This window comes from Micrasema longulum, unplaced genomic scaffold, assembly GCF_059751315.1.
Source record: "Micrasema longulum isolate JH-2025_06_02 unplaced genomic scaffold, ASM5975131v1 h1tg000186l, whole genome shotgun sequence".
NCBI classification, from domain to species: domain Eukaryota; kingdom Metazoa; phylum Arthropoda; class Insecta; order Trichoptera; family Brachycentridae; genus Micrasema; species Micrasema longulum.
Genome location: NW_028277391.1, coordinates 436264 through 456504, shown reverse-complemented (window position 1 = coordinate 456504; position 20241 = coordinate 436264). Strand labels below are relative to the sequence as shown.

At 31.9% G+C, this 20241-nt stretch overlaps 1 protein-coding gene across 2 annotated transcripts in view; it reads right to left on the bottom strand.

The window, feature by feature from the left end:
- Positions 1 to 296: 296 nt before the first annotated feature.
- Positions 297 to 20241, bottom strand: part of LOC148283849 (lachesin-like) — a 260559-nt gene continuing 240614 nt past the window's right edge. The window contains exons 10-11 of one of the 2 annotated variants that reach the window (XM_088243122.1): positions 10578 to 10703; positions 297 to 690 (exon numbers count right to left, since the gene is read on the bottom strand). In XM_088243122.1, coding sequence (XP_088099248.1) covers positions 614 to 690; positions 10578 to 10703 — 203 coding nt within the window. In that variant the 3' untranslated portion in view covers positions 297 to 613. The remainder of the gene's footprint in view (positions 691 to 10577; positions 10704 to 20241) is intronic. The other variant, XM_088243123.1, reaches the window with a different exon arrangement.

Below are 20241 nucleotides of genomic sequence, written 5' to 3'. Positions count from 1 at the left end.
GATATGCAGGTATGATAAAATTTGATGCACGATTCATGGATTCATCTTGATGATATTTTCGTTGTTATACTTACTTCTACAAGTAAGTGAAATTAATGTGTATTTACATTTTTTACATTAAAATATTTCTATACATTTCAATAACTTCTTACAAAGCTTTCATTCGCCATTCCTTAACGAACAATTCGTCATTTCGGATTATTTGTTATTGTAATAAAATTATGTAGAAAGTGCTTGCAAAGTATGCAGACATAAAAAGATTTATTTTGTCGATTTTTTCAAAAGTGATATTTATATTTTGTCTATAGTAATGTAAAATGATATTTTATATCCTTATAATTTGTTACTATCACGTCCGAAACATTAAAATAGTTTTTTAATACATAAATATATTTAATTGGGTATGATAAACATTATGTATTATTTTAACCGGCAATAATTTACCTAGTGTACCCATTTTTTTAATGTATCATATGTATGGATATACATATATCAAACTTAGGTTTGTTTGGATTTTAATTATTTTACCAGGCCAATTAACCATACAGAAAATATCGTATCGCGAATTGCCTGTTACAAGTTACTATGACATGTCACAAGTTACAAGTACAATTTACAGAATCACTTCATTTACCACAAGAATGAACACCACGTAGTAAGATGCCCATCTCACAGCCAAGTGGACGCCACCTGTAACAAAAAATAAAATATTAAAACTTACTAAAATGCACTTGTATCAAATAATCAATTAAAATTAGTAGGAAATGCAGGGTGTTTTTTTTTACTTTCAGAATTACTTTTCAATGACATTTGACAGTATAAATAATCCTACTTCCAGGCAACAGTTGGCTTTCGCCGTCTGTTGTATGATAGGGGATTCAACCCTTTTGGACTCGTATAATCGACCCCACAGACCTCGTTGTATCGGCCCTACGGGCCTCGGTTGTTTAGAATCTAAGGCACCTAGAAATGTCGTCCATTTGAGCCATACAATTTATTGTTTGTGTTTCGGAGTAGTATAAATGAAAAAATTGATATGTCACTCAAAATAATGCTTCTAAAACTATACAAATAGGACATATACAAACATGAATTATCTATTAAAAAGTTCGGTTACTAAGCAAATAAAATTTAGTAGTGAAAAATTTGTAATTTAAAATAATAAAGGTCCGTTGTTGACGACTAAAACATGCTGCATCCAGCCCTTTGGGTCTTTATAAATCTGTCCTCTAGGCCTTATGAAATTGGCCTTACCAGCATTAATAAATCGGTCCTATCGGCTGCATTTAACCGGCCCCTCAGGCCTCAGTTGATTGCATTTTCGTGTTTTTGGTGAGGATCTCGAATGCGCTGTATAAGTTATCCATAATATAAATTAAAATCAATATTTACGTATATAATATAAGAATAACGTTTTAAAGTAAATTTTGTGTAAATATCTACAAATAATGGAATTCAGTTTTATATAATTATATTGCAGATAGTGTAATATTGGATATTTACACTCTAATTTATATATTTTTAACACAAAAATGTGTAAATATAAAAAAAAAACAAAACAAAACACGACACCGGCTAGAAAACCCCAGTAGCGCGGTGAAAAAAGCCACAAAAAAAAGAAATCTGAAGTTCACTTTGTTTCAATGAAAAAACCAAAAAATATCGGTAGTCCAGATACACTTTGTTAATATCAAGTATTACTTTTTTCAAAAACCGTTATTTTACATTGACTACACACTCGTAAAACGATGTATGATAGGTGCACAAATGTCGAGATCCGTGAAATGTGTAAGGCTGAGACATGCATTATCGACAGAATCAAGAAAGGGGTGCTGCGTTGGTTTGGACATGTAGAGCGAATGGACAGCGAAAGAACGACTAAAAGGATCTACGATGCAAATGTTGATGGATGAAGAAAACGAGAAAGACATGGCACGATCAAGTCCATCAAATACTTGAAGATGGACATGTCAAAAGTAGGAATAATCGGCGTGCGTGCATAAGAAGATGTATGAATGTAGAGGAAGCGAGGTCTGTATGATAATATAGAGTTCTATCCTCTCTGCCTACCCCTACGGGGAAACGGCATGATGGTTTGTTGTTGTTGTTGACTACACACTCAAAAAACAACAGATGGAAAAGTTTAAGAAATATTGATGTTTAAATATAGGTTGAATAGTGAAGGTTACACATTTGGTAAAGTGGCCACTTAAAGCAGCCAATTACAGATCATAAGCCCTATAAATGCCAAGACTTTCATATCCCTTCTCAAAAATATTCTTCATCCCTTTGTAATTTGTGACTCTTTTAGTGTAAAATATAAATAAATAAAAGCCCAAATAATCAATAAATTGATTTACAAAATTCTGTTTTTCAGTAACGCCATTTTACCATGTTGGTTGTAAATTTAGCCACATGACTTCACCTAACAGTACACCACTCATTAGTGAGGATCACTCTTTTTTTTAATGTTTGTGATATTAGAGATAGAATCAAGACGTACTCGTCTCATCGTCAGGACACTCACTACACCAACATGCAAATACTAAAATAAACTCCCACCCTTACCATCACCGTAGTGTATAATATAGTATTTACATTTTTTTAATGTGTATGTAGAGTTAAAGGGGATACAAATACCACCGTGTCCAAACATGCACTAAAAATTATGTACGTAATATTCAGTGTTGTCGGGGTATAAGCTAAGCTTTTTTGTGAACCTGTAAAGTAAATTTACGCTTGGCAGTCAAAGCGAAAATTGTCGACGCGTTGACAGACAAAATTGAAAATGGCGAGGGTACGAAAACATGTGCGGTTTTGACTACCACTATTATTAACTTGAGGAAGCTACCATGAAATTTTAATGGGACCGAAATCGTGAAAGCAGTAGTTTCTGTATCGCATAGCAAATTCAGATCCGGTACGACAACTCATTACCTTGTGTTTTATTAGCAAAACTTGACAAATCTGCTTTCCTTTTATACTGTAACTTTTATTTGATGCATCTTAATATTTTTATGTTTTTCAGAAGTTATTTTTATATTATTTAATTTAGTCATCATTCTTATTTGAAATATTATTTATTATTACTTTTTCTCACTAGAGTATTGAGTCAGTTTCTAAAAACCATATTATTTCAATTACCATTTCAATTATATTTATATATACTCTTTTTCGATTGATTTCGATGATGCAATCATTTTGTTTTTTTCAATATTACTATATTTCACTTTTGAACTATTATTTTGTTGATTTAAATGATACTATTCTTTTGTTTATTTGATTATGTATGAATCTCAATTTGCGTAATTTATGTTTTTATATTTATAACTGATCATTTTATTTACATTGTATTCTTTGGAATATTATGACTTTTTATTTATACTTTGTTTTTCTGGATTGTTACTCTTTTGCATCACATGTCATTATAATTAAATCTAATTATAAAACCATGTATTTTTTATTGTTATTTATTATGGCTGGACACGGACACATCCTAAAAAACCTTAATAAGTTAATTTATATTTAAACGAGTGTTATTTTGAATGAATAAATAAATAAACAGGGCTCTCTTTGTTGACCACCCACCAAGTTAAATAACGCCAAAATCTTCATTACATTTTTTTTTCTTAAATAATAAATCACAAGGTTTCTGGAAGAATGACTAGACAGCTGCTACCGTTTTGTATCAACTATTCACGGACAGATTATACTTGTTATGCTGTATTGAACATAATCGGATGTAGAGTATTGTTCTTTAGAACAAATCAAGTTTAAATTTAGTGTAGAGTATTGTTCCTTAGAACAATAAATTAATTTTTATTTTTTAACTTGACACAAATCGAAACATTCATGGAATGACACATCTTGGATTCTTATACTCTAATTGTATTGTAAAACAGTAAAATAGAGAAGGAGTTGTGGTGAAAAGATGGGAAGGGGAGGGGCGGGAGGTTAAAAGTTATACAAATGGTTAATTTTTTAATCGAAAAGTCAGCCATATTGAAACGATATTTCATTAAAATTTGTTGCAACAGAGAGGTAAATTTTCTTCAGAAAAGAATATGAAAGTCTTGACATTTACATGACTTATGTTTAAGTGGCCACTTTACACACTGTATAACATTTATCATTCTGTATGTGTTTAAACATCCACATTTCCTCAACTCTTCCATCTTCTGCAAACATTTGGACATAAATAAAACATTGTCGATATTTTATCAGTGAAGTATTATTTCTCAAAGCCTGTTTATTGTGAAATACCTCCATGTTATTAAATTTAAGTCCTTTTATGTATTTGAATGTAAAATTTTAACTCCTTCATCCTTAATAAACTCGTGAATTGAATTAATGAGACAATTAGCAAACTCTGAAAAATTGATCTTATTTAAACGATAGTATTCCTTTATCTAAATGAGATTTCAAAGTTGAACTTAACAGCAAAAAGCAATTTGCAATAAATTACGGTTACACCGCAAAATTAATTCATATCCTTTTAAATAGAAAACTTGAACAAAAATCAGTCAATAAATTATTAGATTTTTAATTCTTAAATACCAACAAAGACATAGGTGGTACTTATAAATGGAGAAAAATTCAGTATGTAAATAATTTCACAACTTAAATTTGACAAATTCTTGATAAAAAATATATTAACTGCTTTTTACAAAAAAAATAATGCTGGAAAAATTACTAAGAAAATATTAAGATAATAGATATATATATGGCAACTTAGGGGTATATCAACATCAATGCAACACGTGTCCATCAAGGTATATTTGGAGAACGTCGCATTTTAAAACACATGAGATGTTTAAATAATGATAATTTTTCAAAGTTTGCTAATCATATCATAAATTCAAATCAAGATTTTATTAAGGATACAGGAGTTAAAATTTAACATTCAAATAATAAAAAGGACCTAAATTAAACAACATAGAGGTGTTTCACATAAAAAGCTTAAAAAAATAATTTTCCCTGAATAAATTATCAAATAACTTTTCAATAAAGTCCACTTTTTGTTTTAAAAATTAACCAATAATGTAAAGTTCAACCACTTTGCATATCCACCCCTAGGACCCCTCCCCCACAAATTCCGCGATAAGTCGTTAAATATTATTAAGCTAATTTTAGTGCATGTTCGGACATGGTGGTGTTTGCATCCCCTTAAGCTCTGCATGTAATTTATGTATTTTTTTTGTGAATACTATGTTTACTACGGTGGCGGTAAAGGTGATAAGAGTATTTTAGTATATGCATGTTAGTGTAGTCAGTGTCCTGACGAAGAGACGGGTACATCTTGAAATCGGTACACATGAAAAGTCGGTAAGTGATTGATTTTAAATATTTACTAACATTAATTAGGATAAGATTCATTAGTTAAGTATACCTCGATAAAGGAGATTGTGTAGCTTTGAAACCGGTCGACAGAAAAAATAAAAATTACTGGTTCAAAAAAAAAAGTTTTTTTATTTATTTTATTATAATAAATGACCACAAAGTAAGTATTTCGAATGTAAATTTAAGTTTTATTTATTCAGAAATTACAAATACAATTTAGTTTAACATCATAAACAGGTTTAATCAACCAGAAATAATAAAAAATTGTTATAACAGATATGTTTGAAAATTCATAATATACCCCAACTGCACGCGGGATAAGGAATCACGTTAGTACACGCGCTTGGTACTCCGTACTGTTATTTGTTTTAAAAAGCCAATTCTCATTAATGAGTATTTGAAAGACACAAATTGAATGGGATGATAGCAGAACTAGATAAAAAAAACACAAAGAAATACACATGATACATTACATCATCAATTAATTGAGTACGATAGCTGTACATAAAATATGTATGACCAGTACAAAATAAAGTGATAAAATAAAAGTACTACCTAATAGCAAAAATCTAAAAACGCAATATAACCATGACAGTTGTGAAATTTTTATTTCACATGTTTCACCTATTTCGATTTCACATAATAGGTTGGGGAAAAAGTCATTTCGTATTTTTTGCTTTATTTCAATACTTTATAAAAAGTGTTGTAATCATCCGATTTATGCGCCAGTCTGTTCGATAACTTGTTGCGAACGAGAATATAACTTCATTATGCCTTTTTTGTAGGAGCCCTTGTCCCTATTGGCAAAAAACTCGAGCAACCAATTTTCATAGGCTTTTATTGAAGCCAAATTTGTACCCCCAAGCGCGTTGGCCATAGACAGGAACAGGTAGTAATCACTTGGTGCTAGGTCCGCACTATAAGGTGGATGCATAAGAACTTTCCATTCGAGCTCCCGAAGCTTCTGGAGCGCCATCAAATATGTATGCGGCCTGGCATTGTCCTGATGAAACCCGATTCCTGTCATATTTACCGATGCTGGCCGCTTCTGTTCAATTGCCAGCTTCAAATGGTCGAGTTGTTCACATTAGAGGGCAAAATGAAGCATTTGGCCATAAAGAAGCAGCTCATAGTAAAGTATTCCCTGCCAATTCCACCAAACACACAGCAACACCTTCCTGTCTGCCAGTCCTGGCGAGGTCCATGGTCTGGGCCGCTTTGTTGGCTTTTGACCTCGATTTTTGTTGCTTAAAATTGTCGTCAGTGATTCATTTTTCATCACCAGTCACAATCCGTTTCAGAAATGGGTCAATTTAGTTGCAATTCAGCAGCGATTCGCAGATAGGAATTCAGTTCATGAGATTTTTTTGCGTCGGCTCGTGTGGCACCCAAACGTCGAGCTTTTTTTTTTTAAACCCAGCAATCTGCAAATGATTTAAAATGGTTTTATCATCGATATTCAGCTCCTAGGCGATGCTACAACTGCTAACATGACGGTATATCTCGATATTTTCCATGATTTAATCGATGTTTTCGACGACAAGCCTGCTAGAGCGTGGTGTATCATTCACCTCCTCTACACCATAACAAAATTGCTCAAACCACTGTATTACAGCACGAACCAAAAAATAGTCTTGGAAGTTGTTACCAGTCGAATTAGTACTAAGCATTGGAGGGGCTAATTGGCCATGCGGAGCGGTGCGGTATATATAATTAAGGAAATGATTGAATCTCTTATATCCCAGATCAATCTTGGTCAGTTAACTGGAAGCCGAGAGATGGCTCTGGGACACTTGACTTTCTCACATTATTCGAAGATTGCTAAGGGGTGCAGTAGCGGATGTTGTATGCGGAAAGATGCGATGCGGAGCAGTTAAGCGGATGCAGTTGTGCGTAGTCTCGTCAATACTAAACGGTGGTAAACTCTTAACTAACTCCTGGGCGGTACAAGAACATAATAAAAGTGTTGTTGAGGTTTGTTAGTTAAAAAATATGTAGTTACATAAATACATTAGCGCAATCAACTATTATATCTTAATTCATTTTTTTTCATCAATAGATTATGTATTTACTTTTATTGCTTTATCTTAACCAATTAATCTAACATATTTTTTGTTGTTCATCAAATATGGCCTAACACGGGTTCAGTTTAAAAATCATAATACATAAATGAAAGCTATATTTTTAATTTGTTATTTTTAAAAAACTTTAAATCTGTGCTAAGAAAGACCTTCAAAGTTTGGCCTTAAAATAGCACGGTTATTTAAAAAATAGTATTTTATACGTTGATTCTAAATTTTACGTCTCTAAGACCTACCGTTAAAAAGTAAGATTGTGTACCGAGGAGTCAAAAAAAGAGTTTTGAAAATTACGCGGTTAGTCATTAAATGACATTTGAAATAAAAAATCGAAGTATCGTCTCTTAAATTTTCCTAAAAAAAGATCAGAGTTGAATTTGATTCAAAATAAGTACTGTTGACCTAGATTTTGCATTTCAAGTGTTGATTTTTAAATTCACGTGTAGGAAAGAGAAAAACTTCAACTTTAATTCAGCATTGAACGCGATGTAAAGTTTTGGTGATACTTATTGATTGAATTTGATCATAATATGACGTCTAAGATGACGTAATGAAAAAACGTATCGACAGGTCGGTAGAGCATACATGTGTTATTTAAAAAAACTAGAAAAATACCGTCTTAGTATGTGCCAATGAAGAGAGCATTTGTTATTGTGGCCCTGAAGATTGAAACTTATCGCTTTGTGATCGCAATGTAAAAAAATGAAGATACGCTGCAATTTTGTACTATTGAAGTGCGCTATTTACCACTGGGTAAAGATAGCAAAATTATGATTAAGTTAAACCCGTATAATATTACTTTTAAAGGTTTAAATTAAGGATTGATGACAAATGTTGATGCGATTTCTTCATAGAAAAAAAAATTTAAAAAAAAAATTCATTTATGGGAAGATTACGAAATGTAAAAGATTTAAACAGTAGTATTCTTATAAATAAAACAATAATATGTCCACACATTAATTACTGTTCTTCCATTCTTTTTTATGTAATAAAGGAGAAATTCAAAATATACAAATTCTTCAAAATAAGGCAATGAGGATTATACTAAAAAAATATATATATTCTAATGTAGAAAGAATGCACAAAGAAATTGGCTTGCTCACGTAAAGCAACAAATTAAATATAATGTGGCTATTTTTATACACAAAAAAATTAAGAGGATGAATAAAATAAAAACAATAATTAAATTTAACCAACAATGTCAAACATATGAAACAAGGGGTAAAAAAAAGATAAGATTACCAATGAGGAAAAAAACAGAATCTCAAAACTCATTGTACAAGGGATTGAAGCTGTACAATGAGTTACCTGAAGAAATAAAAGAAATAGATAAAATTAATTTGAAAAAATATATAATTGAGAAATTTTTATAAAAAAATTGTAATATTATTAAAAGTTTATATTAGTTCTTAAAATGTTATGAACTTACTTAATTAAGCATTAATAAATAAATAGAGGGTCGAACATTTATTATTTCATTGTCAAATTTGTTCAATGTACAACGCCATAATCTTGAAGCAAAATGCAGAAAAGATAGAATATTCTTAACAGATATTCACATTGTCGTTAAAAGCAGTTATCGCGCACCATTGATCATTGACTTTGCAACAATGGAGATTAGACTCACAAAGGCAATAAACCAAAATCAGTGATCAAACATCCCATTTCCATGATGAACAATAATGATTTTATCCTAGTACCTAAGCCATGTAGATTAGAGTGGGCCGATAATATATGAAGTTTTTTTTATTTTTATAGACGTCAAAGTGAAAGGGGTCTAAAAAGTTGCATTTTTTATTACATTGAACGTAAAAATTATTAAAAAAAATATTCTATCCTACTTTTCGCCCTCAACCGAGGTTTGAAGTTTTTAACTGATTGAATATTTTGTTAATTATCTATATCAATAAAATGTTAGTTAAATTAATCACATTACAAATCGAACACGTTTTAAAACTACCGAAATTCAAAAAGTTTACACTCCGCAGAACTGATTTCGTTGAGCTCCTGGCTAATATTGACGAAAACAATGGCTCATCAAAACAATGCTATCCATTTATCACAAAACAAAGTGCAACCCACGCCCTAAGATGCTTATTTAATAAGATAAAATGCACATTATAACATTTAATCAAACTGATTTTCATACTTAAATACGAAATGACAGCCGGTTTAGCGCAAAAAATGGAATTTTTCGAAAACTTCAATCTCTGGTTGAGGGCCAAAAGAAGTATCAAATATTTTTTACATTCCGTGTAATCCATAAGGCAACTTTTTAGACCTCTTTTGTTTCAAAATTCGGAAAAAATAATTATCGTCACACCCTTTTGTACGTGAATAATCGTCAACTTGTTGAAAGGCAAAAAAAAATGTTTTATTTATAAATGCATACATAAATCATTACTGAAGCATTTCTTTAATAAAAACTCACAGAAATGCCATCAGAACATCAACAAACAAAATATTTTGGTCGTCTTTAAACAAAACTCAATTGTTTTCTTATTGCAAAAGTGAATTTTCTTACAAAACAATCTTAGTAAAGTCTTATCTCGTAGATTATTATTATGTAAACATGCGATGATACTAACTTCCACTTATATAAAATCTTGTTTTTTTATTAAAATTGACATATTTATTTATATTGAAGAGAAGAGAAACTCATAAAAAAAATACTGTGTACTAATCCCATAAATACATACATAACATATTTTTTTCAGCGTTTAAAATAATCCAAGAAAATTATTTCGGAAAAAGCTTCATTTTAGCGTAGTATATAGTTTAGGCGGCCTCTGTGGTGGAATGGCAAAGACATTTTACTCCGGCACGAATCGTTCCGGGTTAAATACTTGGTGAGAACACAAAAAAAAAACATTTGATTTTCTCAATCCTGAGTTTTTTATGGTATAATTCATTACTTTAATTGGGCTTCCTGGCCTGTTATGGTGCAAAACAAAATGGAAAAAATGTGCCCATAAATCAAAACGCGATCAAATTAATGGTATATTTTACAAATGTTCGATCTTATTAAATATGGATGTATCTAAATCCGAAGGTATTACAGATAATTGAGTGAAAAACATAGAAATGTAAAAAATTGCGCAAATTTTGGATGTGAGGAAATGCGTCGCCGTCGCGTTGGCGTCGGGACGCAACTCCTACCTGAGGTATCGTTACGCCGCAACATGTGATCTGCGTTGGGGGGCGCCTTGCGAGGGGGCTGGGTCGCCGGCGGGGCGGGGGTGAGGGCCGCGAGGGGCGGGGACACGCGGGTCACATTCGCCCTACCTGCAAGCATCAAACAAGTCATGAGCCCCATCCTACCTCCATTGGTCGCTCATTGTTCATCGCGGCGCGGACACCCGCACACGACTGCAAACGGCGCACAATCTGGCTTCATTAGCGTATTCAATACAAATTGCAATACCGTTGAATCCAAATATTATTCCTAATAGCAGGAAAAGTACTACAAAAATTCATATTTGTACAAAACGGGAAAGCCTTAGAAAAATATGTTATCTTAACCGAAATTAAGGAATTATTAGAGAATGTGGAAGAATAGGCATTTACATGGTTTTAAATTTACTATCGCCAGGTTAAAATTATCCCTTAACACATTGTTTCTCATTCACGATTACGCTTATAGAAGAGTTGTATTTATTTATCGGAAAAGTATTAAATAATTCAACAATGTTTTAAGTGTGTCCAAATGCTTGCAGACCGGCTGGATTTCCATCCTCGAGTATAAATTGAAAAATTGTTTTCAGGCGTTGCCCAGTAGGTGAATTGGTTCAGCCGGATGAATCTCACCCACAAGATAAAGGTTTCGGCACTTTAACTTCACAAAAGTCAACAGATGGAAGAGTTGAGGAAATGTGGATGTTCAAACAAAGGCAAAATGGTGAATGTTACACAGTGTGTAAAATGGACAATTAAACCAGCCAATGACAGGTTATAAACACTGTAAAAGCCTAGACTTCCATATTTCCTCCTAAAAAATGTTTTCCTGTTGCACCAAATTCAAAAACAGAATATTTTTTAGCATACCGACAAAATCCGCCCAACGCATAAAGCATAAATCGTAAAAACTAAAAATAAATACCACTACGATATAAAAACCATTCATTTGGAATAATTTAATTTACGATGTACATGTTTTTATTATAAATATTTTGTGCATTTACTTCATTTCACTGCCTTATTTGGTGGTGAAAAGTGAAAATGAACATACCAATTCATGCATTTGGATATAATACTTTGAACCTAAAAGAATATTAAAAATGTGTCTGTAAGGTACTTTACAACCAAAGTTACGAAATCTGATTGAATTGCGCGATTTCAAAAAATTAATATTTTTTTATGAACCAATAAATTTATTAATAAAAACACGCTTTTTTCGTATTAAGAAGGGGCTTAAATCAACAATTAAAAAAAATATTGCATGTGACATTTTTCAGTTATAAGATACTGAAAATACATTTCATCCATTGAATTACTCACTTAATAAATATTTCACATGAATTTATACTCAACATTTACAAAAACCAATTTTAAGAAAAGGGTCAATGTTAATTTCCACCCCACTCTCGGGCAAAAAATAACAGTGTTGGGGTAAGCTGGGGTAAGCTATTTCCTTTTTCTTTACGCTTTCTTCTCTTTGGCATGTTGGTATTTGCGGACTTCTGGCAAACTTGTTGTGAAGCCAAATAATCTAATTGAATAATCTAATGCCAGTTTTTTAACATCAGCTGTAGGTAATCCAAAATAAATTCTCGAGCACTTCAACAAACGCTAAATCATTATCTTTTCCGTAATTGGGAAATATCACATACTACGAATACCGATAAAAATATATGGAAAGTATTTTGAATAATTCATTGTACGTTCAAAATTAATATGGATACTTATTACGGAGAAATGTTTTCAAATATAAATACATTTTTTTTATTTTTTAAATACGTCTCTAGAGAGAGAAAAACGCGACATGTTTGGCCTTGATAGTTGTGACCTCAAGATTTGTGACAATGCTCTTAACAAGTTTTAAATTACAAATTTTTAAATGTTTACTACTAATAAGTGAGGATTTTTTTTACGCGACAGTACCTTAATTACTTTAAGAATGTAAAAAATAATATTTAATATTTCCCTATTTTTTTAAACACTCTTCTAGGCTGTCAATATTGGATTTAAATTAATAAACTTGTTTGTTTTTTATATTTCAAATAGAGTGGTACGACATAATTCCAATTTTTTTGTTACATCTCTAATAGATTTACCGCCTCCAATACTAATTTAAAAGCTACAATATACAAATGTTTTGGCATAGGCCAGCTATTTTTTTTTTTTTTAATTTTCATCCAAAATATAAAAAAAGTACCTACGTATGCCTAATAAATACTTATCATTAGTAAAGAGCAAATGTATTTATAATATAATAATAAAATAACTTTATTTTTGAACATATTTTTTTCTGCTGACCGGTAAGGTAAGGTAAAGCAAACAAGCTTCTTCGTCATTTATGTTTATACCTGCCCCATTTCTGTGTTTACTATTTCGTTTCAATCATATTTATTTAAGTTTTATTAAATGACACAAAAACCTTTATTTTGAAAAACCATACACAGATTAGGACGCTTAAAAAAATATCTCAAAATACTTACAAATTTAGTAATCTAAAAAGTAAAAACATCGCAAAAAAAACCTACAGCACAAACATGATCGTTTGATGGAGTGGATTCAGCTGAATTTAAAGTAGATTAGACTGACAGTATCTTCAATACCTACATTGCTGTACTTTACAAAAGTCAAGAGATGGAAGAGTTGAGGAAAATTGGATGTCCAAACATAGGCAGAATGATGAACGTTACACAGTTTGTAAAGTGGCCACTTTAACCAGCAAACGACTGGTCGTAAGCCCTGTAAATGCCAAGACTTCCATATTGCCTTCTCAAAAATGTTTTCTTTCTGTTGCAATAAATTTTAAAATGATAATTTGAATTCATCAACTTTGAAAATAACCGGGAATCACTAACCAATACTAACCAATCAACTTATGTATTATATACGACCAAAAGATAAGTAGTATTCATAATAATAAACAAATAACAAAAAAGGAAGCTTTATGAGCAAACAAAAAAAAAAGTAAGTATTTGGTTTATTCATTAATAAGTGGATTGCCTGTATTGGGGGCAAATATATAGTAAAAAAAATCTATGCAAAGATCGGAAATGTCAAAAAATCGGTATAATTTTGATCAATGGTAGGGTTGGCAACGCTAAAGTAAGCGATAACTCACTGTTATTATTTTAAATAAGAGATTCCTCGCTATTCAATGTGAATCGCTTATTAATCGAACTTTTTTCTAAACATTTTTTTTAACACCACATCAGGACTTGAGGCCCAATTACAGAGATAATTTTCACCACAGTACACCCGGGTTAGAGAAAAATCACATTTAATTTTTGGGTTCTTACTTGAAATTAAACTTGGAACCTTCGGTGTGTGAGTCAATAATCTTAAGCACTACATCATGGAGGCCGCCGGGATATTCAGTGTATTTTATCTCTTAATTTTATGGGGTTTTTGTAGCATTATTCCGAGTGGCAGATTATTATCATTACATTAAGATTGCTCCAAACAGCAAAAAATATTTTTTAGGCTCAAAAGGGCAAAATTTCACAATGCCCGAAACCCTAGTTAATCCAGTTAGACCCACAGGGCCGATAAAATGAGGCCTAAAGGGTCAATTATAGGAGGTCCAAAGGACCGAATTATTGAAATTTTAACAGTCAGCGATAGCCGATGCTATTTAGTTTTAATAATTTTGATACATGTTTAACATTATATAAGGGTAGAATTATGCAAAAACTGAAATCAATTTGATGATATTATTGAAAAAAATCTTCTACTTTGGGGACCCTAGATACTCCCTTAGACCCGAGAGGTTTAAAAGTAATTTTTATTAGTAATGTTTCCCAGTAAGCAGATAAAATATGTTATACGAGTATGTCACTAAAATTTATTAAAATTTACAGATTTTAAATATATTAAAAACACATGAAGTTTAAAAAAAAACGTTTGACGATATTAATGTTATCTGTTAAAATTTAAAAAAAAATGAGTTTATCAAAACGTTTCAATTTCGATTACTATTTTCAACGAATAAAAAAAAAAACTATTAAAAATGGTAGAACGGGCTCCACGGGACCACAAATTAGTTATATACGAAGTTACCAAAAAACAATCATTTTTGCATGACAAAAAAAGGATTTTAATTATTTGCAAGCAGAAAACGATCGGCTGTCACCGACTGTTAGATGCATGAGTTTATCGATAAGTCGTTTCAATTTTATCAGTAATTAAGAAGTTATTATCTTACGTTATCCATATTAATTATTTAAATATTTAAATTTATAATATAACAAATCAAACACTGATTTGAGTCTACTGAACACTTTATTTTATTTTTACAAATTATATTTAAAAAATACAGTTGATATACATATAAGGGCGAGTATATTACCTAAAGACAATTTCTTCCTACCTAACCAAACCGTAACTGATTTTACGGTAATAAAGACATTATAATGTGAATGTTGTTTAACAACAGTGTAAACTATTTGATAGCGATGTCAAAACGAATTGAATTCATAGCAAGTTTAGGTTTAAGTTTATTTCTCAAACAAGGTATGTCATGCTTGAGCAAATTGTTACCCATAACATTTGTAAGTTTGTTTGATTAATTAATTTTAAAAAAATTATATATTTTAAATATCATAAAACCACAAACCTTGCTTGTTGTAAGAAAATCTAATATTTTGGACGTCTCTTCAACCCAAAAAAATGAACCTCCCAAGCTTCTTAAGTTTAATTAACAGATCGCCTTGTTTTTTCTTACAATACTTTTGTATATCCTATTATGGTTAATTAACATGGTCTGGTTGTATTGACTTTCTCAATCAAAAATTCATGTTCATAAGAATTATGAATAGCAATAGCAATAGTGCAAGGTTACAGCCTTGTCGAACTTCAGTGGTATTATCAAACCACTATGTATTAACATCGTTATTATAATAATTCCAATCAGACATTCGCTATTCAAGTGATGGGTATTAACCAGACCGAGGAATAATCATGTCTTTCTCCGCCGTTGACGCACTCATTTTAACGATTCAACCAAGGGACGTAAAGTCATTCTTGATAGACTACATAAATACTTCGCAAGCATTGCATTGGTTTGAAAATACATTTTATAAAAACCAATGTTTCGTTCGGGTTCGAACTGTCAGTAGGATCGCAGTGAATCGCATCTTGCTGGAGGGTGTGATTCTATTTAATGCTACGAACGCCCATACACTGCGATTGGGGTACCAATGCAGTTTCTTAGGCACCATCAGGTGCGGATATGAAATGATGATGATGATAATGGTGGAAAAACTTCAACCGACGAGTAAATTGGGTGATGGTAAAAGCACAACTTGAAAATAATCGCATTCTGGTTACGTAAAAAGTGTAGCCAAAATAGACTAGTTGAACTAATATCAGAAACATTTTGATGGCAAAAGGGACCATTTTCCCAAAAATTAAAAAAATGTATCTGTAAATACTCAAAGAAAAAACAAATTAACGATACCAATATTTATGAACTAAAAAGGTTTTAGTTTTGAATTATTATTTAATTAACATTCGTTTTGAATCAACGTTCGCGTATTGTCAAACCTTATTTTATTGTTTTCATTATTTCGTAATTACTGCATTTTGTGGTAACCTACCGTATTGTATAGGACTCGTCGCACATTATTCATTCGTTGTGTATCAGTTAAATTTTAAAACAAAATGCTTTTTTTTTTCAGAACACGGTTTTGAAATTTAACAAACTTTTGAAAAAAAAAAAATTTATATCATTTCTTGATTTAAATTTTAACAAAAAGGTTTCTAACTTTTTACTAAGCTCTTTATTGTACCATTTTTAATACAATTACAAGTTTTAAACAATTATTTTTTTATACTTACGCACCCTCTCCCTCATTCATTCCCACACGCACATGTATCCTCTCCCTCATTCATTCACGCATACACACATTCACATACACATGAATACAAACGTCACACAAATACAATTACTAAACTTCTTTTCTTATATATTATGTGTCATTATATTTACAGTGAATTTTTAAAATTGGCTTTGGCATTTTTAAGAATTTTCTACTTATTTTGTTTATGTAATAGCTGTAAAAATCTCAAATAAAATAAAATAAAACATATTACAACAGATGAAGAACATTTAAGAGAAGGTAATATAGAAGTCTAGGCGTCTACAGGGCTTATGACCTATCAATGTCTGGTTAAAGTGGCCACTTTACACACTGTGTAACATTCACCATTCTGCCCATATTTGAACATCTAAATTCCTTCAATTATTTTATCTGTTGATGTTTGTGAAGTTAAAGAGCTGAAACTTTTATTTATGCGGGTAAGATTCATCCAATTGAATTATTTCACCTACATACTAGGCAACGCCTGAAAATGTTATTTTCTCAATTTTTATACTTCTTTATGGAGCAGGTGGATTTATCAACAATATTTTGAGTTTTTCCAAATCTTTGTAGACAAGGACTGGAATCGACTCCTTGGGGAGCTGTTTATATTAACATATTACAACAGATATGAAGAACATTTAAGAGAAGGTAATATAGAAGTCTAGGCATCTACAGTCCTTGTCTACAAAAATTTGGACAAACTCAAAATATTGTTGAATTATTTGATTATTTAAAACTAGACAAAACACTCAAATATTTTAGTTTGTAGATTGAAATAAAGTCTTCATTTCATTTCATTTCATTTTTTTGCACCACAACAGGCCAGGAGGCCCAATTACAGTGGTGAATTATATTACAGAACAACCAGGCTTGACAAAAATCACATTTTAATTTTTGTGTTCTCACCGGGAATCGAACCCGGAACCTTCCGTGCGTGAGTAAAGCGTCTTGACCACTACACCACGGAGGCCGCCTTATTCTTATTTTAGCTCTCCTGAACATTTATGAAAATGACAAATGGTCCCTTCTGCCATCTGACTACCGAAAAATTATATTATAAATTTTTCCGAAATTCAAATATAAAAACCTTAATTCCCTATTACTTATTGAACTTTTAGCCTTGCCCTTAACTATTGGTTTTCCCCGCAATTATGATTGATGTACATGCATTAGTTCATAAGATTATTTTTATTTGTTACTTTAGTACCTTGAATTATATAACTATATAAGGACATTCAATCCATCTAATCTTCACATTCGTTTGAAAATGCCATAACAAGGCGAAACAATTGTCACGAAATTTTATTTAAAAAAAATAAAATGATTAGCGTTCTTATAATTTACCCAAATATTTTAATTTTGGTGGCCATTTTCAACGAGTTGTAAATAACTCACTACAAGAAAATGAAAATCAAGTTGTGGTAGAGTGGGGTTAGAACCTCAGACCTCTTGCCCGTGAGTCCGCAACACTCATTTTCGTTTTCATATTTGTAAAAATAAAATAAAGTGTTCAGTAGACTCAAACCAGTGTTTGACTTCTTATATTATAAGTTTAAATATGGAGTTCCACAAATGAAACACCAAATTAATCAATAAACTTTATTGATCATATTAAAAAAATAAGTAATGCACATTTAATCGGGTTGTGGTCCTGTGGCTAGTGTCTCGGACTCACGGATCAAAGGTCTGTGGTTCGAATCTCACTCTACCCCAACTTCATTCCATTTTATCATAGTGAGTTATTTACAACTCGTTGAAAATGGCCTTCAAAATTAAATATTTGGGTGAATCATCAGAACGGAAATATTTACTGAAAAAGAAAAAACTCAAAGCGTGACGGATCAAATATATTCACTTAAAATGTGTAAAGGTTATTAAATATAGTGTTTAAGCTTCGCTCGGCTTCTTCGAGTTTACGCAAATGGGCGTTTCACTTTAAAGCGTGACGGGTCAGACTAATTCATTGCCGAGAAAAAATATTTACGCGTATTTACGCGGTGCGCCGAAAGAAGTTTTCACTTCAAAAAGAGACTTTATACCAACTTCATGAGATTTATTGTTTTACAACTTATCGTTCATTCTAATGCTGATTTGTCCAGAAAATTCTCGAAAAGATTGGGAAAGCCAGCTTCTGCTCATATATTTCTCAGGTTGGAGCCTTTAATAGATGAGAGTACCAAGACGGCCAGCTTTGCGATTTATCGAGGGAAATAAAGATGGTTAAATTACATGCCATTCCTTTTCAGCCCCCTAGAGCTAGCGTACGGATTGTATATTTAGATTCTATTGCAACTTACTTTGATCCAAACTCGTATCACGGCGACACAACTTATTACCTAGAAAAGAGCATAACATTTATGATAATTAAAAAATCCCTCCTTTTTATCTCAGTCCGGTTGTGGTTTAGTCGTTTACCGAAGGTTCGCTTTCGTAATTTGGTATTTATACAAAACCTCAACAATGTTTGAGTAAGTCCAAAGGCTCGCAGACTGGCTGGATGTCCTCCCGAGGGAGTTATTCAAACTTAAATTTATTTCAACAGAGAGGGAAAACATTGTTGAGAAGGGAATATGGAAGTCTAGGCATTTACAGGGCATGTGGATGTTTAAACATGGGCAGAATGGTGAATTTTACACAGTGTGCAAAGTGGCCACTTAAACCAGCCAAGGGTCAAAAGCCCTGTAATTGCCTAGAATTCCATATTCCCTTCTCATCAATGTTTTCCTCCTCTATTGAAATAAATTTAAATATACAAAACCTTTTTAGTATTTAATTAAAAAGAGGAATAAAAAAATATCGACAGTCAAAATAATTGTTCGTTATTATTGTTAATATTATTATTGACTGATAAAATCTGTACCTCAGAGGCAGGCGGATGCAAATTCAGAATTTGGTGAACTAACATTTTGATTTTCGTATCCAGTTTATGATCATGTCCATTGATTTTGAAGAAATGTAAGACTTATAATGAAAGAACTAATGAATTTTGATAGTGAAAATACAAATTAATGCTATAAATTATTGGAAATTACTAAGAGAAAGTAAATTCTTTAGACTTGTTTTGAACATTTGATGTTTGGATTTGCATCCGTCTGCCTCTAAGGTACAAAAATATACTCAATCATCGGAATCGCTCCACCACACAATCGAAGAAAGACAGCCTCAGAAACAGAGGTACAAACAAACCCACGATCCTAGACATCCCCTACACCACCACCAACTGACGGCCTCTCGTCTGAGATCTAGAAACAGTTTTTATCAAAGCGACTTCCCCGAATGAATCCTCACAACAGCGAAGAGAAGAACTATGGCAACAGGATCTTGAAATGAGACCGTAGATAGATTCAAATGTATCTAAGGAGGTGAACACCTACCCAACTCCCTATGAGTCGCCCTCAATAGACTACGGGTGGGTGTAACACGATGTAAAAAAATCTCCAAAGGTGGGGGTACCTCTCTGGTGATGATATATTGTCTGACCCAGCACGACATCCACCTATTGACATGCCCGCTCATGGGAAAAGGCTGCACTCCTCGGGACCTAATTGTAGCATATGATCCAATCGGTCACGCTTAGTAAGTAAGTATATTATGGGTAACCTAAAAAGCGCTGCTCTCTTAATATAATACCTAAAGGTGCTTTATTTAGTCAAAAGATCTGTTCCATTTTTAGCAAATACACTTCAATATTCGTTATTATTTTTTCGCTTTATGATACATATCAAGATATACAAGTGGGCCGGGCCATCAATGTGTGGAGAAAATAACTTTTTTATTAAATTCCGGAT